Consider the following 21224-nt stretch of genomic DNA (forward strand, 5'->3'; position numbering starts at 1 on the left):
ATAGCGTCAGGAAGGAAAACCCGTATCATTTTTATATTATAGATTTATAATTTTTAGTTTCTTCTTTAATTTAATTAAAATTCGTTAGATTTTACAAATTTTATTTTTAATAAATATTTTAGTATTTAAATTTTTTATATTTGTAAGTTTTATTTTTAATATTAAAATATTTTAAAAATTCTGTATTCATATCAACTATTTCCGCGATTTTCGCTACTTTAATTACATCAAAATCCCGGGATCCCCCAATATCGGAATATCAGGACTAGCATCCCTAATTCCTGCTATTTTAACAATTGTCACATTTGACACACGTCATTGCGGCACTCGTTATTCATGCCATTTTAGAGTGTCAAATGGAGTGCAACACAATGGCAGCATAAATGTTAACAAAAGTAACAGCAACAACAACAACAAATACAGTAATACTAATAGTGGCGCAACAATGCATTATATTGGCAGCTTGCGGCAGCACAACGAAGATTGGCGAATTTCACGTGAAGAAGGAGTGAGTGTGGCAACAAAGAGATTCGCATGTTTGTGTGGGCTTGTGTGTTTATGTGAAGGAGACCCAAATAATAGCAAACTTCGTAGAAGCAGTAACTAAGCAGCTCTGTGTAAATATACGTACAAGTAGGAGTAGGTTTGTTTGTATGTTTTTGTAATTCTACAATTCAACGCTGTGCATCTCTGCGCAACCTAGGCAACACTGACTTTTGTTGCCGCTGCCTTTTGTCATGGCAAATAAATAATCGTATCTCACGAATTGCCAAGCGCCATGCACGCTTCATTTATCGCATACATTTATTTATTTGTGCAACAACGAAAATAATTTATTTATGCATATTTACTTAGTAAGTTTCTTTGTATATGCGTGTGTGTTCTTGTATGCGTGTTTGTGTGCGTCACACTATTTTAACTGCGCATTTCAAGGGAGCAGCAGTCAGCAATTGTTGCTCAGTTGAGCTGATATTCCATTTTATGCTGTTGCTGACTTGCTGACTGGCTGGTTGCCTGCAAATTCCTTGCTTCTACGAGGGTTCCTTATGTATTCATTTTTCGAGTTTATGGACAAGAAATCAATAAATGTTTTCAAGAAATTTTTTTCAAAAAAAAGCTAAGGGATGAATAACACAATTTTAGAAACCAGATCCCCAAGCTCTGGAAAACTACGCGTATTGGATTACTTTGAAAATTTGTTGTTTTAAAAAAATAAATCTACGTAGTAGAACGTTGACTGTAATTTTTTTATTAATTTTTTTTTTGTTTTAATGAAGCGGTTGTCAGATAAAGGTCGCATGGTCTGGAAGGATAAGTAAAAAATGCATACTAAAAATACTGAAGTCCATAGTAACTAAAAAAATTATGTAAACCAAAAAATGTCGGAAATAATGTCGTACTTATAAACAGAACCTGGTAAAATATGCTTCAAATTGCAGAATCGAAACAAAAAGTACGGCGGACCAAAATGTGTATACAAAAATAATAAATTTAAAAAATTCGAAAATTAAAATCTTTACAAAAATTTCGAACTACATTAGTGTCGAGGCACCCAATAACGTGGTTTTAACAGTATCTAGTAATATGCGTTTAAAATGAGAGGATCGAAACCAAAAATGCCGCAGACCAAAGTTGGAAAAATAATAATAAAATCGAAAATTTTAGAAAAATAATATCGAACAAAATATGAAGAATTAATATCGAAAAACAATATTAAATTAAATATATTATAAAAATTTAAATAATATTAAGAAAAAAATTGAAAAATAATATCTTTAAAAGAGTTTCGGAAACAAAATGCCAACAAAATATGAAAAAACATAGAAAAAAAATATTAAATTAAATATATTAAAAAATTTTAAATAAATAATATTAAAAAAATAATTTTTGAAAAATATAAAATACGAACCACTGGAATTACCTATTTTTAGGAGACCTTGTAATATTAAAATTGGAGGATCGGGATATAATATTAGTAATATCAAAAATATAAAAATGTTAATAAAAAACACATTTCAAAGCCCAAAAGTGACAAAATATTCTAATATTCTGCTTTCAATAAGGTCTCGGAAGATACGCCAAAATATCCACAATAATATTATTGAAATCAAAAAATTTTAAAAAATTGAAATCTTGAAAAAAAATTTCAATATCGGAAATTGACAAGACACTCTACCACAGGGCTCTTCACAAGACTGCTTAAGATGCGTTTTAAATATGAGGATAGAATCATTAACACAAATTGCAAACAAAAAATTAATACCAAAATCGAAAAATAATAAAACATAGAAAAAAAAAACAGACTTCAAAGCCCAAAAGTGACGGAACGAACTAATATCGTGGGTTTAGTAGGCTAAGATGAGTTAAGTTCAAAATTTAATTATCGAAGCGAAAAATATTAAGCACAAAAATGTAGGCAAAATAATACTCAAATCCAGAAATTTCGAAAATGAGAATTTAGAAAACAAAAATTTTGAAACGTAAAAGTGATGAAATATCCTAATAGTAACGCACGCAAATTAAAAGGTTTAAATGAGAAAATAATATCAAAATTGAAAAGTTGTGAAAGAGAAAATTTTCGAAAACAGACAAGTTACTCTGCCCGCGCAAAAATGTGAAATTTTTTTTCTGCAAAATATAGTGCTTTTCTTAAGGCCATCACCTCATTTGAAATGGTGTTTTTTGGGTGTTCCCTTAAAAGTGTGTAAAAGGAAACGAAAAAAGATTTTTTATTTTTGTTTTCAGTATTTTATTTTTGAATTCACTGTTAAAAACCGAAATTTTTTCTTGTAGCCATACGAGGTTTGCTCAAAAAATTGTCAGCCTTAAAAAAGTGGTATTCCAAACAAAGGTATGCCACTGGCGACACCAATCCTGGTGTCTGAAATCAAAAAGACAAAAAGGTTATTGTTCAGTATGAATGTCGTTATTGTGTGAGCTACGATCGTTAAAAAAAAATTTTATAAATTGTCGGATGCTCAAACACCCTTTTTTACTTTAAAGGTCCGAAAAAGTACTCAAAAAATTGTTTCCGAATGAAAACGAAAATAAAAAATATTTTTTCGTTTCCGTTTTACACTTTTAAAGAAACACCCAAAAACACCATTTCAAATGAAGTGAGGGCTTTAAATTGGAAATTTTCGGAGTTTCTGTTTGTTTTTTGCAATTTTCTGTAAAAACACAGTTTTTGCCATTATGAGACTTTTCACATTTCGATATCTTAAGATTTAATTTTGTTTTTTGGTTTAGCTTACAGCTTCCATGAGTTGGCGCTCAATAAGTTTTTGGGGAAAATATTGCTAATATTAAAGCAAAAAGCAACAAAACAAAATGGCATGAAAGTTTTAATTCCAACGACATTCGGTTCGACGTTGCCAAAACCGGCCAAGGGTGGTCACTTTGAACAGCATTTGCCAATATTTTATGCGGGATGTTTCATGATGTTGTAACAACAACAACAACTCTTAAGAAATGATACTGAAGCGTAACAGTCCTTGATAGCATCCGATTCGTTCCCCCGGAGGGCACCATTCGGCCGGTGAATAATCAATGGTGCCTTTATTCTTCCTGTAACGAAATTGGCTGTTATAAAAATATGTACATACATTAAAAAATGTTAGCGTTAACAAATTTTTTGCTTGCAGCTTTTTTTTGTTTCAATCCACATATTTCAAACGCATCTTACGCAGTCTTCTTAAGAGCCCTGTGGTAGAGTGTCTTGTCACTTTTAGATATTGAAAGTTTTTTCAAGATTTTAATTTCTGAAATTTTTCGATTTAAATACTATTTTGCCGACATTTTTGTGTCCAATTTTTGGCTTCTACCTTTCAATTTTCACTTATCTTCCGAGGCTCCATTAAGAGCACGGTATTACGATGTTTCTTGACTTTTAGGCTTTGAAATGTGTTTTTTATCAACTTTTTTTATTTTGGGTCGTTTTGGATATTAATTTTCGATTTCGATATTACTTTGCATCGATCTTCCAATTTTAATATTACAAGGTCTCCTTAAAAATAGGTAATTACAGTGTTTCGTATATTTTATACATTAAAAAATATTTTTTTTTTTTTTTTCTGACTACGTCCGACTGATTATTACCGACCGCAATTAGTGGCTTTTGATAACATAAAGATTGCTTGATGGTGAACAAAGGTATTAGCCGACCTTCAAAAAATCTGCTTTAGGATGGCGAATGGTTTGTTGCGTGACTACCATTGGGGACTCACTCCCGTTCAAATCCGTGCATGAACGTCAAATAATAGAAAAAGTTTCTAAAAGCGGTCGCCTATCAGCCGACAAGGGCAAAAATTCGAGTGTATTTCTGCCATGAAAAATCTCTTCATAAAGAATATCTGCCACTCGAAGACGGCTTAAAACTGTAGGTCTCTCTATTTGTGGAACATCATCAAGACGCGTACCTCAAAGTGGAGGAGGAACTCGGCCAAACACCTAACAGAAGTGTACCGGCCAATTATATTTTTTGCTCTTTGGGTGACTCTAAAGTTATCTGACAGTTATGTTTCAAATCTTTCTAGTACACCCCGTCACATGCAGGGAGTATCGCTGCCAGGCCAAGCGGCCTGCCTTCCTCTTTGCAAGGCTACAAAATTGACCGTGAATTCAAGCAAGAAAGTCTTAAGCCGTTTTATTATAATTTTTAGTAGCACACAAGTCACCTTTGACTCCGGTAAGACTCCACTAACACATTTTGTCTATTAACTATCTTGCGTTATAGCTTTTCGTTCATTGTTGTTCGTTGTTAGTACGACTTTCTGTATTTAACCATAGGCAAACGTCATTACATATAGTCCCCGTAGGTTAAGAGTCATTGGGGCTCTTTATCATAATAAAATTTATTAAAACTCTTAACAATATTTCAATATCAATAAAAATATTTAATCATAACTTTAGTTCATGTAAGGTCTCAGAATCTATACTCAAAACTTTCAAATTCTCCGTTATCGTGAAAATGGCAACCGTTTGCCTAGTTGCATGGCAAAGAATATGCAATTTTACGATGCAGTGCGTAAATTATAGCCCAACAGTAACAATTACTTCATCGCGAAAAAGAAGTAGTAACCCTTGTACAAAAGCGCATACATACCTTCATATGTATATTTGTATAAGTATGGATGGTTATTCGGAGTTAATATTTTTCTTTTGCTTTAAAAGTTGTTTACATTAATTTCCACTGAATTCATGCTGAAATATGAGTTTGCCATACGGATGGCACATTTCCATGGACGCTTTGTTGGTTATATTGAAAAATTGTCAGCTCCAGTGAATGCAGCAATTTTTGAATACCTATTATTTTGCCGCCAATGTAAACAGTTTCGTTTTCATTGCAAAATAACAGTTCTCGTTGCATCAGCTGCAATGACTTTACGACGAAAAGCGACACCAGCGGGTATCTTTGTTTGCAATTCGAGCAGTTATTTTTGATAATTTACAAGAAAAATACACACTCAAGCAAATTAATGTATATGTACGAATGCACGCGATTGCCAAAATGAAAAAATGATACTTTGATTTTGCAATTTTTATACGAAAAATTGCTTAGTTAAAAATTGATTCGTTATTTGACCTAAATTTTAATGCAAATTTTGAGTGTCGCTTCGTTTTCAATAACATCCTGTTATTATTAGATAAATACTAAGTTGAAAGGAATTATGAATTACCCTTTGAGAAATGGGTAAATATTTGTATGTACATACATATGCATGTGTATGTAAGTTTATTACCCTGCAGCCAAAAGTAGTGATTCTGAACTACTTTGCTTCCAGTTTGCTTTGCAGCTGAGGTAATTGGTTTTCCATATTTTTTCAATGCAAGCAACTGGTATTTTTAACATGACGAAGGTCTATGAAATGTGAATTGTCAGTTTATGCATTAGCATTATAAAGGGTGATTTTTTAAGAGCTATAGGAAAGTTTTTCAAAAAAACGCACGTAAAATTCAGAAAAATGCATGAAATTTTTATTTAAATCGATGATAGTACAGTCCATATAATTTAATGTTTGAAGATTATATCATGCAAATGTTGACCGCGACTGCGCTTCAAATGATCCATCCGCTTAGTCCGATTTTGGCATACTATTTCCAATGCTTCGGCCGGTATCTCACATATAAATGCTTTAATGTTGTCTTCCAATGCGTTAATTGAAGCTGGCTTGTCTGAATAGACATGAGCTTTAACATAGCCCCACAAAAAATAATCTAAAGGCGTTATATCGCACGATCTGGGTGGCCAATTGACAGGCCCCGAACGGGAAATAAAATGTTCACCAAACTCGCCTCTCAACAAGTCCATTGTTACGCGTGTTGTGTGGCATGTGGCACCGTCTTGCTTAAACCACATGTCATGCAAGTCAAGCTCTTGCATTTTTGGCAAAAAAAAGTTGGATATCGTTTCACGGTAGCGCTCACTATTCACAGTTACGTTACGATTCGCCGCATCTTTGAAGAAGTACGGTCCAATGATACCTCCAGCCCATAAACCGCACCAAACTGTGACATTTTCTGGATACATTGGTAGCTCTTGCAATTCTTCTGGCTGATCTTCAATCCAAAATCGACAATTCTGCTTATTTACGTAACTCCATTGATCCAAAAATGAGCTTCGTCGCTGAACACAATTTTTCGATAAAAAAGTGGATCTTCGGCCAACTTTCCAAGAGCCCATTCACCAAAAATTCATCGTTGCGGTAGGTCGCTCGGCATCAATTCTTGCACCAGCTGTATTTTGAAAGGCTTCACTCCTAAATTCTTTCGCAAAATTTTCGACGTTGTTGGGTACCAGAGGCCCAATTGCTGCGAACGGCGACGAATCGATAATTGATGGTCATCACTAACACTGCCCGATACAGCTGCGATATTTTCTTCAATTCGCACTCTACGTAAGCGTGTTGGTGGCGGGGGGTTGATGTCCAATAATGTAAATTTGGTTCTAAATTTGTTTGTAACCATTACTGAGTACTTTTTGGTCCTAAATTTAGCCCGAATAGCCGCTTCAGTGGGTCGGTTAAACTGACCATAAAATGGAAGAAGCGCACGATAAACTTCCTTAACAGAACACGCATTTTTATAATAAAATTCAATGATTTGAAAGCATTGTTCGTTTTTAAAACGATTCATGGTTAAATTATAGACGAAACTGAAGATGTTTGACAGTGAAACAAAACACAAAACGTGCGTCAGCTGTTTAAACCAACTGTTTAAAAAGATAATAGCCAAAAAATCACCCTTTATTTATTATTGAACTAGTTAGGCTTTTCATCAGCATTAAACCACTTAATTAAGCACTATATTAATGCGTCAGTGATCCACCAGAAAAATGCGAATTATTCCCCACAAACATTTATTCTCGTCTAATCCACATTTCGTTTCACCCTTAATATCTCAAGTAATCACTCCAATATAGTAATATAATAATGTTTGTTTGGCATCTACCTCTAGCAAAGAGACCAACTTTGCAATTACTACAATTCAAGTCACTCTCGAGTCACCCACTGCAGAGTAGTCACATATAAGGATTGATGAATTTAGAGGTATCGGGTTTTAAATTGAAATAGAACAACGAAAATTCAAGTTGATTGGGCAGTCTTTATTATTTTTGAGTAGTACCAGTCACGACATTTATTTTTTTTAAATAATCCCTTTCAAATGTTGGCCGGAACTGCGCCGTAATTCGGCTATCCGTAAACATAAATTTTTAACAATTTTGAATGGTTCGCGAGTTGCTGAAGGACTTCGGTCTGTATCTCGTGAATAACTTTAGTAATGTTGGCTTCTAATGCTTCAATCGATGCTGGTTTATCCACAAAACATTTGGTCTTTACATATATATATGTATATATATACATATATATATATAATTGGCGCGCACACCCTTTTTGGATGTGTGGCCGAGCCCCTTCTCCTATTTGTGGTGTGCGTCTTGATGTTGTTCCACAAATGGAGGGACCTACAGTTTTAAGCCGACTCCGAACGGCAAATATTTATATGAGGAGCTTTTTCATGGCAAAAATACACTCGGAGGTTTGCCATTGCCTGCCGAGGGGCGACCGCTATTCGAAAAATGTTTAATCGAGATTCGAACCGGCGTTCTCTCTGTGAATTGCGAATGGTAGTCACGCACCAACCCATTCGGCTACGGCGCCCTCTGTGGTCTTTACATACTATCACAAATAAGAGTCTAAAAGTGGGATATCACACGCTCTGTGTGTCCAATCCACTCGCCCAAGACGCACGGACTGTATCACAAGTAATGTCGTCTTGTTGGAACCAAGTCTTGTTGTGAGATTACGGATTACCGCTTTAAAAAAAAAAAATTTTTTTCTATTATTTGATGTTCATGCACGGAGACTCGAACCTCCGCACTCTCGAATGGTAGTCCCGCACCAAGCCATCTGCGGCGGCCGCATATTCTATAATTTTCCTTATTTCTTAAAAAATTGCATTTCCTCTTTTGATTTTTCCCTATTTCTCTGGCTATTTTGGATACTGAGAGTCTCTACACATCTCATAACTCGATTTTAGCATTAACGTTAAGGTTATGCGGGTTCCACACACTCCGCTAAACTGATGGAGACACCGTATTTAGTAAGAAATTACGAAATTATGATACCAGATTTGAACGCACTTTGATGCCTATTACGAAGCTTGCCCCATTGGTTATGATGATAGAACATATATTTAGTTTGTTAGCATTACGAATTCTTTCGACTACTTTTCCTCAATAATGAGCACTCCTTCCTGGTTATATTTATCTAAACTGTCTACGTCAGTTTCCATGCAACAAGATATTCCATTTTCAATGGCACATTCGTGCTCTACTAAAGCGCTCTTGCATTTTTTGCTTTTCTTGCTATTCTCACGCGCTGCCCATACGCTTGACAAGTAAGCATTTATTAGCGATACAAAGTAAGCGTAGTCATTGCAATTGCAATTTGTCACATCAGCAATGAATTACTGGCATTTTGCTTACGCTAAATATCAATTTACGCTGCAACATGTCACGCAGAGGAGTACTCGTATAAAGAAAAACAACAAGGCAAAGCAGCAAAACAAACAAGAAACAGACTTTCAAGCGCGACATTTGACGGCCGTTCCGTTCAGACACAAATGCATGTGGCTCTAGTGGCGACAGAGAGGCCAGCGACGCTGTCTGCAGTCGACTGTTTAGCGAACTGCCTGATTGGAGTGGCAACTTTGCCAACTTTAAATCAAAGCAACCACAAACCAAGTGGTCGATTTCTTTAATCGCCATGCAAACATAAACATTTTCAGGTCTCCACCAACTGCCAACGCGGCAGTAAATTCACAAGTACTTACATTCATACGTACATACATACATACATACATATCCATAATACTCGTACATTACAAAAAGTAGCCAATGTGGAATTGAGAGCGATCGACGATGCAGATGTCGAACGCCGAATATGGAGCGTCGCTTGTGACAGTCGCCGCGGTCGCCATGTCACTTGGCTGTAACTTTGTGATTGTGGCTTTGTGCCACTGAAGGCGACATCATCTGCATCGCTGCATCTGTGGCGAAATTAAATGTCAGCTGCGGATCGAATGACAGCTGCGGTTCAACGCCGTAATCGCGATTGCCATGCAAACGGCAATGAATCGTTTTACGAGTACTACATTTTCAACGTTTTTTCCTTGGTAAGTTCGCGTTTATGTTTGCTTGTGTGTATTTTTGTTTGGCGTATGCAAAAATATGACAGATCAGCGGTAAAAATCAACAAGCAATGCATTTCTGCGCTGGTTAATTTTTTTCATTTTGCAACATTTATTTTTCTTTTCTTCATTTCTGCGCTCTTATTTCAGCCTTGCCGGCGAAAACGTTAACGTTCACATTTCTCTGCTTTTAAGATTTTTGTCTTTTATCATTTTTTTTCCTTTTATTCTTGTTTGCTTTTAATTTGTTCCCCTTCTTGCCCCTAACTTTTTGGCTCTGGCAAACTGGCTTTTGTAATGACGTCGCGGGGTGTGTGTGTATGTGTGTAACAGTCGTTGCGATTTTATGGCGCTGATATGCGCATAAAATTGGAGTAATTGAGTCAGCAACAACAGCTACAACAACAGTGCAGCCGTGTAATCTGCTTTTTTAATATTTATATTTATTTTTTAAATGCCGCATCTGCTAAGTGGCAGTGGGCACGACGACGAGCAACCAGTTCTTTAACGGTTAATCTTTTGATGCAAATGCTGTAACAAATTGGCATCAAATTGAAAATTAATTGAATACTTATTGGCCAAAGACAAGTTATAAACACGCATTCACACATCTGCTTTGCACATAGAATAAAATTAAAAATATCAGTTGATCAAATTAGATGTCAGCCACTGTCGTGGAAGCGCATATATGGCCTAGAAAATAGTGTCTGATTTTTCACTTTACGCGAAAATTAATATAAATGAATACTTAAAGCCGTAGATTGCTAGCTACGACTATATAACAGACGTATACCTATGAAACCGGATTTTCTGATAATTTTTTTTATCTGAAATTAACACACACAACCTTATTTTTTTATTTTATTTCCGCATGAGGGCAGAATCAGGGATATTAATAAAATAATTTATAAGATTTAGACAATTGGGAAGTGACTTGCAAAGCGATACAAAATTGTTCGTCTTCCATAACATTTGTGAGGCTTACTGCGCGATTGTTGAAATCTTTTTTGTAATAACATATGTGTATTGAATTGTTTTGACTATTTATTAATTTTTTGTTTTTAATTTAATAATTTTTTTTTTACAAAAATTAATACAAAGTTTCAAAAGCTCGATAAATTTCCAAGTTTTGAGTAAGTATTTTTTGCTAGTTTAACATCATCCACCATTTATATCAACTCGTCCAAATGGCCGGTTTAAAAATTATTTCCTAAGTCTTCTCCATTAACCCTCTAGTACCCAAGACCGCCTGTAGACGGCCTAAGTTTATTTCACGCTTATTCCCTTTTAAAATACCATTTCGTTACTTTTTAAACTCTTTCTAATTCCGGAAAGTCCCAAAATTATTGCTGGTGCATTTGCAGCAGCGTCTTGTTTTTTAATCAGCCGTCATAGTCATTTGAAGTCGGAAAATAGTGAAAAGCGGTCAAATTAATTATTCTGCAAAAGTGGTGTATTTTAAAAATTAAATAAAAATATTAGAAGTGTATTTAGCTTATAATAAAAATTATCATAGTGTTGCTGGTTGTGTTCAAAATACGAAAGTTAAAAATAATAACAAAAAAAAAGTGTTTCCTGTATTTTATAAACCTTTGAAGACAGCCCGTCTAGAGGCGGTCCTGGGATAACTCGGAATAAATAACACTATGTGGTAAGTTTGAAATTTTGATATTTTTAGAGGGGGGCTAAGCTTAAAGTTTTGGTTTTTTAGAAATGGATCAACGACAAAAGTGTAAATTATCATCCCTCAATGATGAAGATATTGCAACATTTTTGGATTTACTAGAAATCGACGATGATACAGACGTGGAAGAAGATTTCGAAGATCTTTTAGACGAAAATGTGGACGATGCAGAATTACCTATCGACACTGGAATTGACGAGGTGATTAACAGGGCGGTAAATTTGTCAGATTCTACGCTGGAATCAAAAGTGTGTGTCAATTTATGTATCGTTGATCATTTCAATAACAGGTTTCAGTCCATTCCGATGACTCAACGTTTATGTGACGATGAACAAATGTGCGCACCGAAGATGAGGACTTTCCTTCGACAATAACTGCAAGATAAACCACATAAATGGGGTATAAAACTCTTCCTTTTGTGGGACTCCTTCGGATTTTGTTATAACATCGAAATATATTGCGGCGCAGGAGACAATGCTGTTCTGACTGATACACCAGATCTTGGGGCATCAGCGAATGTGGTAGTCCGATTTTCCCGTAATATTCCAGATTTAAAAACCATATAACATATTTCGACAACTATTACACGTCACTGCCACTTCTGGTTTATCTAAAATCACGCGGAATACATTCGCTGGGAACTATTCGTTCAAATCGAATTCCGAATTGCAAACTTCCCACAGATCTTGATCTCAGGAAACAACCCCGCGGGTATTCAACTGAATTTTGTGGTTCTTCTTTAGGAGTTGACATTTCTTTATCAGTTTGGAAGGACAATAAAATAGTGTGACTCGCATCGAGTTACGCAGGCGAAAAGCCCTTCCAGAATGAAACAAATGTTATAAATAAGGTGTCGCGGTTCGTCCGCCCAGAAAAAAAATTTGTTGATGTCGATTGCCTCAATGTAGTCCGTGAATATAATAGTCATATATGGGGGGCGTCGACCTCATGGATGGACTAATTGGGCGATATAAGATTCCGGTAAAGAGCAATAAGTACACAAACCGACTTTTTAATCACCTGCTTGATATGGCCATGATAAACGCTTATGTTTTGTTCAGAAGAATTAACAAGATTGACACGCATGCTAGGCAGTACCAACCGCCGAACTTCCGGGCAGAGATCGCATACGTACTATGCAAACAACAATATTCTTCAATACCAAGAGCTCCAGGTCGTCCATGAAAAACTCCTCAAGTAAAATTTACTGGAAGAAAAGCTTACTTACCTCCTGACGACGTTCGCTACGACGGAGTTGGACATTTTGCAAAGTTTTTATCACGCACCGGTAAAAAAAGGTGCGAATATCCTGGCTGCACCTCCGAAACTCAAATCGTGTGCCGAAAATGGAATCTGAATCTTTGTTTTTCCCAGCAAAAGGACTGCTTTCACAATTTTCACCATAAATAATTTGCACCAACTGCCTATTTATGCCCAAAAGCATGCCTTTCTTTTGAATACATTTTTCTAAAACTATTTGAAATAAGACTGACTGTTTGTTTTGTATTGATTTCTGTTAAAAACTTTCTGTTTTGTTCAATAAAAGTACGTAATACACTAAATTTGCAAGTTTTTCATTTAGATTTTTTTTGGCGTTCTTTCCTAAAGCCGCCTGCAGGCGGGGTAAGGTTTTATCCCTATATAATCGGGTGAAGGAACAAAATTTCACTTTCCTGATAAAGAACCTTTAATTTTACATAATCCCCACCCAAAGCAATTTTTTTCATTCAAAAATAAAATTTGGGCACTAGAGGGTTAATTCTTTTTCTAATTTCTTGCTCTTCGCGAATGATATAAAAATATTCTCTTCTGTTAAGGACTCAGTGGATGGTCAGAAGCTTCAACTGAACTTAAACAATCCTCAACATTGGTGCAAAAGATCGCGCCTGTCCTTAAATATTAAAAAATATTTTCATTTAACATTTTCGAGGCATCAGTGCATTTTTAGCACATCCTACACCATTTCAAATGATGTACTACAAAGTATGACAGAGCTTAAGGATCTTGGAGTATTATTCGATACAAAATTTTCCTCTGTGGCCACATTAATATTATTATTTCAAAATCGTATTCGCTTCTAGGCTCCATGTCGCAATACAACTGAATTTTCTCATACATATACCTATAATTTGCTGTTTACGTCTCTTGTTCGTTCTCCCTTAGAGCAGGCTGTTATCATTTGGAGACCGTACGAAGAACTCTCGATTAATATATTAGAACGCGTTCAAAAATTTCTTCTTAAGCAAGCATTACGTTCCCTCCGATTTGTTCCATCCTAAAATTCTCGGCTAAAGCCAATTAATCTGGAATCTCTTGAAAAGAGAAGGACAGTCCTTTCACTTTTGTTTATTTTCAGTGTTGTTAATGACATCGTCGACTGCACAGATCTATCTAAGCTTTAATGTTCCCGAAAGAAGTGTTCGAAATTTTTAACCTTTTTATGAGCAAAACTGTAAGACTAAATTTACGAGTAATGCACCCATTGCTCGTGCACTTTGAGACTAAATAGAAGCTTCAGAAATTATAAAGAGGCTGAAACGATTTCTCGTTCTCCCTGTGTAACGATCTGGAAATGGATAAAAGCGAGTTTCTCAGGCAAATATGGATTGTAAAGATCTGAGAAGATTCATCAGACTCCGTGAGTGGTTCAAGAAGTGAAACTAAAACCTAAAATTATATAATGGGCCAGCCCCATTATCCTGCGTGTGCACTAGCCACTTCTGCTTACCATCGCACTTACTAAATAATGCCTCGGAGAAAAATATGTATTCTCTCCTTCATAAGTGACAACTTTTTAAACAACGCTCGTATTTAAATACGAGTAAATACGTACATTCACACAGCAATATTTGTGTACAACTTTTAATTGACCGGCCTTCTTAAGTTTTCGAAGTTTTTTCCATAATTTTGATATTCCTATTCTGATATTTCAAACTTTTCACATACATTTTTGAGAATAATTGTCCGATTGTTTTACAATTTGCAGCAATGTAAGTTTGCGAAAAGGACTTATTCACAAGCAATTAGCAAAAATATAGAACATACTTACAATTTGAGGCATGCATATTTAGGCATCTACATGTATGAATATTCTTCTAAGTATCAGTATTTTGTTTTACTCACATCCATATGCATATATCGAAGCGCTGCAGTGGAAAGCTGAACTATTCCACAAATATTTCGCATGAGATGCAATTTGATGGAAGAAGTCCAACTAGTTCGAAAGGAAGTAGTATTGTACTAGTTGCAAAATCATCAATTAAAGTGCAAACCCAGCAGCCATTTGATGGAGCACGCACTAGTTGCAAAATTCCCAATTAAAATGCATTTGATGGAATAAGTCCAACTACTTCGAAGGGAACTAGTCTTGTACTAGTCGCAAAATGTCCAATTAATTTGTGAACTTACCTACCATTTGATGGAAGAAGTCCAACTCGTTCGAAAACCAGTAGTATTGTACTTGTTGTAAAATTACCAATTAAAGTGCAAAATTACCTGCCACTTGAAGGAATAAGTCCAACTAGTTCGAAAGGAACTAGTCTTGTACTAGTCGCAAAATAACCAATTAAAGTGCAAGCTTGCCAGCCACTTGATGGAAGAAGTCCAGCTGGTTCGAAGGGGACTAGTATTGTACTAGTTGCAAAATGCCCACTTAAAGTGCAAACTTACCTGCCATTTGATCGAAGAACGCCAACTAGTTCGAAGGGGACTAGCCGTATACTAGACGCTCCATGCTGATCCATCTATTTTTCTACATACAAGAAACATATGTTCAGTTAATAGAAGTTTTAGAGCTTCTTTTTTAAGTACTTTTGCCCGCGCATACACACGCAGGCATACATTCTCGTGTACACGTATGTACGTGCATCAAAAGATGTATTGTTGTTTCTGGTTTTGTAAACAATTAATTCCTTCGTATGATTTCTATATTTTTTCTTCTTTTTTTTTGTTTGTTCATTATATTTAGTTGTTCACTCTTGTTTAGATCGATTTCCTGGCATTTCTTCTCTATTTTTCATGTTAAAAATAAATGCTAAAAAACGTTACTTTTACCTGATAGAGTTTGCAAACTGCATGAAAAATTTTTCGATACGAGTAGTAGTAGATAAATTGAACTTTTAAGTAATGCAAGACAAAATGTTTTATTAGTATGCAAACAAAATATACTTACACAATAACTTCATATTTGGCTCCAATTAAAAGTTTTAAAGAGTGGAAAGGAAAACTTGAGTGATGAAAGAAATAATTTTGATAAACTGCCGTTGAAAAATACTAAAGAAAGAAGGAGGCTTTATATCTTTTATCGAGTACGTTGCCGTAACGGTACTTTATGCGCTTGAATACATCTACTGTGATCACATTCCTTGAAATGCGTTCATTTATCTATTTCTCTTGAAGAGTTCGCATTGATTTTTTGCGTTTTATAGGATTAGGAGCACAGATATAATATTTTTGTCAGAAATTTACTTAAGAAAGAGTCGGACTACATCCAACATTTTTTCATTTATTTTCTGGTTTGTATTGGAACTTGTAAGTAAGTAAAAAAATAAAATATTTGACGTATTTCAACTTATTTTAGATCAAACGATTCAGTAGAGTTGAGAGGAAAAAATTACACCCCAGCTCTTCGAAAAGCAGCGCTATTTTTAAACAATTAAACCTTTCAAAAATGATGGCTTGTAATGTTTTGAAATACAATACTTGTTTCAGTTTAAAACAACAGCAAACGTTTGCAGAAATAATAAAGCGCGAGAGACTACTAGCCAGATTGATTGCGGGATCTTTAGATTGTCAAAACAGGACTGCATGAAGATTGCTGCTGATATTCATCGAGAAAATGTTTGTTTACCTGGAAAAGCCAATAACGACGGAACAGTGTTTCGATTGGCAGAAGTAGGGCTTAACAGTCAACTGGCATGGAAGAAACCATCGGTACCAGCATCGGAACGATAACACCGAATTGAGTTCGCTCGAGCTCACATATTTTCGACTCAAAATCAGTGACGTTATATTTTTGTTCAGCGTTGAAACGAAAATAAATAGAGTTGGTACAGATGGAGATGGCCAAAACGTGTTGCATTCGACTCCAAGTTTGTGTCACGAAACATAAAGCACGGAGGAGGTCCAACAATGGTGCAACCGCACACCATTCCTGGAATGGTGTCGAGCCAATTCATCGCACTAAAAGTAATTATGGAAGCGTTTACGTGTGTTCAGATACTTCAAAATGTAATTCTCCCTTATGCGGAAGAGAATTTACGATTTTTTTTGGAAATTTCAACAAGACAATGATCCGAAGCACACTGCTCGTGTAGCAAAACTGTTTTTCGAAGACAATTTGATCACTATTCTGGATTGCGCATCTTCGAGTGCCAACTTAAATCCAATAGAACATCTTTGGAGCGACGTGAAAAACGTACTCAGCATAGAATATCACAAATTTAGATCAGTTTTTTTCAAAGGCCGAGGTAGCGTGGAAATACATTCTTGTTGAACGTAGTAGCGGTTTAATAATGTCAATGCAGGCGCTTTGCAGCAGCCATAGGTTAGATTAGGTTGAGTGGCTGTCATCCGACACACTTACTATAGGCCTGAATAGTCCTATTGTGATACTACAGGAGCTCATCATTCCCGCTATTGAATCTTTTCTGAACTAACTTGTGGATTTAAAAAATTTTGTTAATTTCGGCGACTTTACTTGAGAGACCTCTTCAAGGTGTCAAGAAAAGCGAATCCGAGCGTTGCAGCAGTAATAAAGTAAAAAAGATTTTCAACAAAATATTAATGCATAATTTTGTCTTTCGCCTGCACATTTCATGATTTTACTATTATTTTGCCTCGTTCTTAAGTATTTGTCTCGAAAAATTTTCGCATTGTATTAATTTTTATACCTGAGGTAAAAAAAATATATTTTTCTTAGATAAAAAAGCTAAAACAGATTGAAAACATTTTAAATTTACGAAATAAAAACTACTATGCAAAATATTTAAGTGATTTTATTGAAAAAAGTCCCAAATGGAGAGAACTGGGTATTGTTCTCAAGCATTTTTCAAGGGTTGTATGTACCAGGTGGGGCAAAAATGAATCATCCTATTTGGTTTTCGAATATATTTTCTACTAAATAAAACAAATATGAATTTGAGTGATGGAAATCTCTATTTTGACCATTTTGTACTCCATTGATTGTAGGTTTGTATACTGCAGCTGTTTAGTTCAAAAGTGTCAAATAAGATTGGCGTACGATGTCATTTGCAAAACTGTATTTCTTTCGATTAATTTTGCGCCACCTTGCACATCGCGGCTTAAAAATTGACGCTGTTGAAGAAATTAAACCCAACGCAAGCGCATGACCCAGATTTATATCCGGCCAAGGACTGTCACTCCAGCAGCATTCCCCGGATCCAAGTATGGTGATTGTTTATGCTGCTACAACAACAACAATAACAACTATTGCCACACACAAATTCTTTGATGAGTTTGCTGATTTTACAGGAAACCCAAAATCAAGGAAGGCTGAAGCGCAAAGTTCTTAACAATTAATAAATCTTTAAATAGTTTATTTTTCTTTTTTTTTTTTTGTTCTTTGGAGAGAAAATTGCATCTGCAGAGGTAGGTTAGAAGCGATATCTTGCTGTTGAGTATTTGGTGACCTTACCTGTCGAGCTCACCGGATCTTCCTTAGGCTTGTAACATATGAAAATACTCAAAGTTCTTCGAACTACAGGTATAAAAACATGAATTTAACTCCGCGAGGAGTTCAGTCTCCAACTAGTGGCTACCGAAATTTGCAAAATCTACTTGTAGAATATTCTAGCCGAACAGCATCAGCAACGACGCGCTTCAAAAAGAGGTGTTTTTTCTCAATTTTTTTTTTCGAGCCGAACAAAGCGACACACAGAAATAATCTCTTGCATTTATTTAAAGACATAATTGAAGAGTAATAACCAATTTTTTAACATAAATAAAAAAACAAAATAGCGGACATATAAGGGATCTCGCACAGCTTCTCGTTGCGCGCTAGTAAACCGGCCGCGGCGTGTAAGATTGCGGTCGTAGTTTTGACCTAAAACACAAAAGAAAACTATTGTCTTATTCAGAAGGCTTTCCTGCATATATGTTAATAGACTACTCTTGTATAAAAATATGAAAAAATGAACACACAATTAATTATTGAAATAAAGTGCTTTTTCGCTTTTTTTCAAAAAAGGTGTTAAATAACATTAAAAAAATGATTTTTTTTTTTTTGTATTTTGCTAGTTAATTAGTTGGAGGCGCATTTTAATTATATTTATATAGATTACCTTTTTGAAATGATAACTTTCGTCGTTTTTTTTTTTAATCTTACACGCCATTTTCAAAAACATGGTGTTGAGAAAACGTGTTGCAAAGTTTTCAGAAGGTAGACAGTACACTCACACGAGGTACGGTACACAGGCCTGTAACTCCGAAATAACTTTCAATTCCGCCATAAAATTTTGAGGGCATATTGTCCTATAATGTATCTATCGATTGCAGTAAAAAAATCGATTCTTTTAAGTCGACTGGTAATAGGCCCCTCTGAATGAATGAAGAACCCATCTTATGGCAAATCAAATGCAGAAAGTGGCACCAGATAGCATCACCAGAATGACGTTGCACTGGAGCCCGCAAGGGAACGGCATGCACGTCGGATTTGGAGGTGCAGAATTTTGGTTTATATGGAAATAGTTTCACAACTGAAACTTCAATACTTCTGTGTTCCATTCGGAGCAAAAAGGATTGGTGATGATGCTGATGATGTCTCTAGGACCAACTTTGCCAAAGACAGTAGGTGTCCAGCGGGTCGTTGTTGTTTTAAGTAGGGTATTATTTTTTTTTTATATTTAGGCGACACACAGTGCGGCCGATTCCCGAAAAGCTGGCCAAAACTCAAAAAATTAAGTAATTGATTCAAAATTTCTTACTCGGTGGTTGTCGGGGTCGCTGATTACGAATTTGATCTAAAAATTTTGAAAATCCAAACCCTTCCACCCCTATTGGCCACCCCCTCACGTGAAATAGCGTATATTCTAGAACATAATCAAGATGCATGTAAATTTATATGTTTTCGGGGTCGCAAGGTAGCAAGTGGTAGCAGCTGAATCTTGTTTTATTCAGTAACCATTACTTTTTTGAGTAACCTTTAATAGGTTTCAAAGCAGCATATGACGGCGTTGTATTACTATACAGTTTGAAAACTCAAATTTTATAAAAAAAAATTGCAAAAAATGTATCTACGTATTGCTGCAGCAAAAAATTTTGTGTCGAGGTATTGATATGTACTAAAGATTTCTCGTATTTTACTAACCTTCCGAAGATGATTCCATTTGGTTTTGTTCAATTTACTCCATTACAAAATCTTTCAAATGTGTACAACTTTCACTATTCATCGACAGTAATACAATGCTCAAACGAAGGTCACGTTGCGACTGAAAATACAGAGGATACTTAGGGTACAGGACGTTGCTATGAACGGTTTTCACTACTCAAGGCATTACTGTAGCCAACCCAAAGACAAAAAAACTCTATCTAGAAACTTTTTTTTCGACTTTTGGCCAGCTTTTTGGGAATCGGCCGCACTGTGCGACAGTGCGATTAGTTGCTTGAAAATATTGTAGTATGGCATTTAGTCCCTTCGCGTGCTATTCGTCCTGCAATTTGTAGTGTGCGTTTTGATGTTGATCCAAAAGAGGAGGGACTTTCAGTTTTATATAACCTCCGAATAGCAGATAATTTTCTTGTAGCGATCTTCCAAATACCTTAACAGGAATTACTTAAAGTCTCAAGACTACTTTAAAAACAATAAAAAAGGAATAAAAAGGAAAAAATTAGAAAGGATAAGGTTCGGGTAAAAATTTCATCTTCAGCCAAGTGTTCTTCAGTCTAACTCTTCTTACTTTGCGTAAGCGAAAGACAACCCCTTCTATAAATGTCTAACCATAAACTGTTTTTTGATATTAATTTAGCGATCAAAGTAAAGAAATCAAAAGTTTGAATACCAAAGACTGTATGGGTCAAACTGTATTTCTAAAAACGCTTATTTTTAATAAAAAGGGTGGTTAGGTTTCAAGGGCTGGTATTGATTTTGAAAAAAATACAATTTTTTTAGAAAATTATTATCACTTCTCTTTATTATGATAATACTAGTATGGCTCAATTAGGTATGGAGCAAAATATTGGCCAAATTGCTGCCGCGGTCTCGGCGGCACACCTCTATCCGATGGCCCAAATTTTCGATGATGCTGAGGCATTATTGAGGTTCTATGCCGTTGCTGGCTTATCGACGTACACCTTTTCTTTCAAATAACCCCAAAGAAAGAAGTCCAACGGTGTCGTTGACGTTTAGGTGTGGTTCACATTCAACATCGGCCCTTGAAAATTAACCACCGTTTATAAAAAAAATATTTCCTTATTTTTTTAGAATTATTGCGGAGACCTGCTGCTACCTGCCTGGAAGCTCCTGCTATTGACAAAATTTTTTATTTCATGTAATATTTCACATTCCACAAGGACATTGAACTCGAAACCAAAATAAAGGCAATCACATGAACTCGAACTCGAATTTTCATTTCTTGCTTATTTATTCAGTTTGATTTGATCTCTTCAAATACTTGTTTGCATTCATTCATTTTAATTATTAAACATTGCTGAATGCAATAAATATCCAAGGCTTAAATAACTATTTATGCTGCTCTCCCCCCTTTCCCTTATTTGCACCCCCTCTCAATCATTTTCATCGTCTCAAATGGCAATTTAATAAAATATTGTGATTCAGTTACAAAATCAACAAAAAAAAAAATTGTAGTAAAGAAAGAAAATACTTCACTTGTAC

At 35.4% G+C, this 21224-nt stretch overlaps 1 protein-coding gene across 1 annotated transcript in view; it reads left to right on the forward strand.

Moving 5' to 3' along the window:
- Positions 1–445: 445 nt before the first annotated feature.
- LOC128861920 (uncharacterized) overlaps positions 446–21224 on the forward strand; it is a 53613-nt gene continuing 32834 nt past the window's right edge. The window contains exon 1 of the mRNA XM_054100296.1: positions 446–508. Within this exon, the coding sequence (XP_053956271.1) occupies positions 446–508 (63 nt within the window). The remainder of the gene's footprint in view (positions 509–21224) is intronic.

Source organism: Anastrepha ludens, chromosome 4 (assembly GCF_028408465.1).
Source record: "Anastrepha ludens isolate Willacy chromosome 4, idAnaLude1.1, whole genome shotgun sequence".
Lineage (NCBI taxonomy): Eukaryota > Metazoa > Arthropoda > Insecta > Diptera > Tephritidae > Anastrepha > Anastrepha ludens.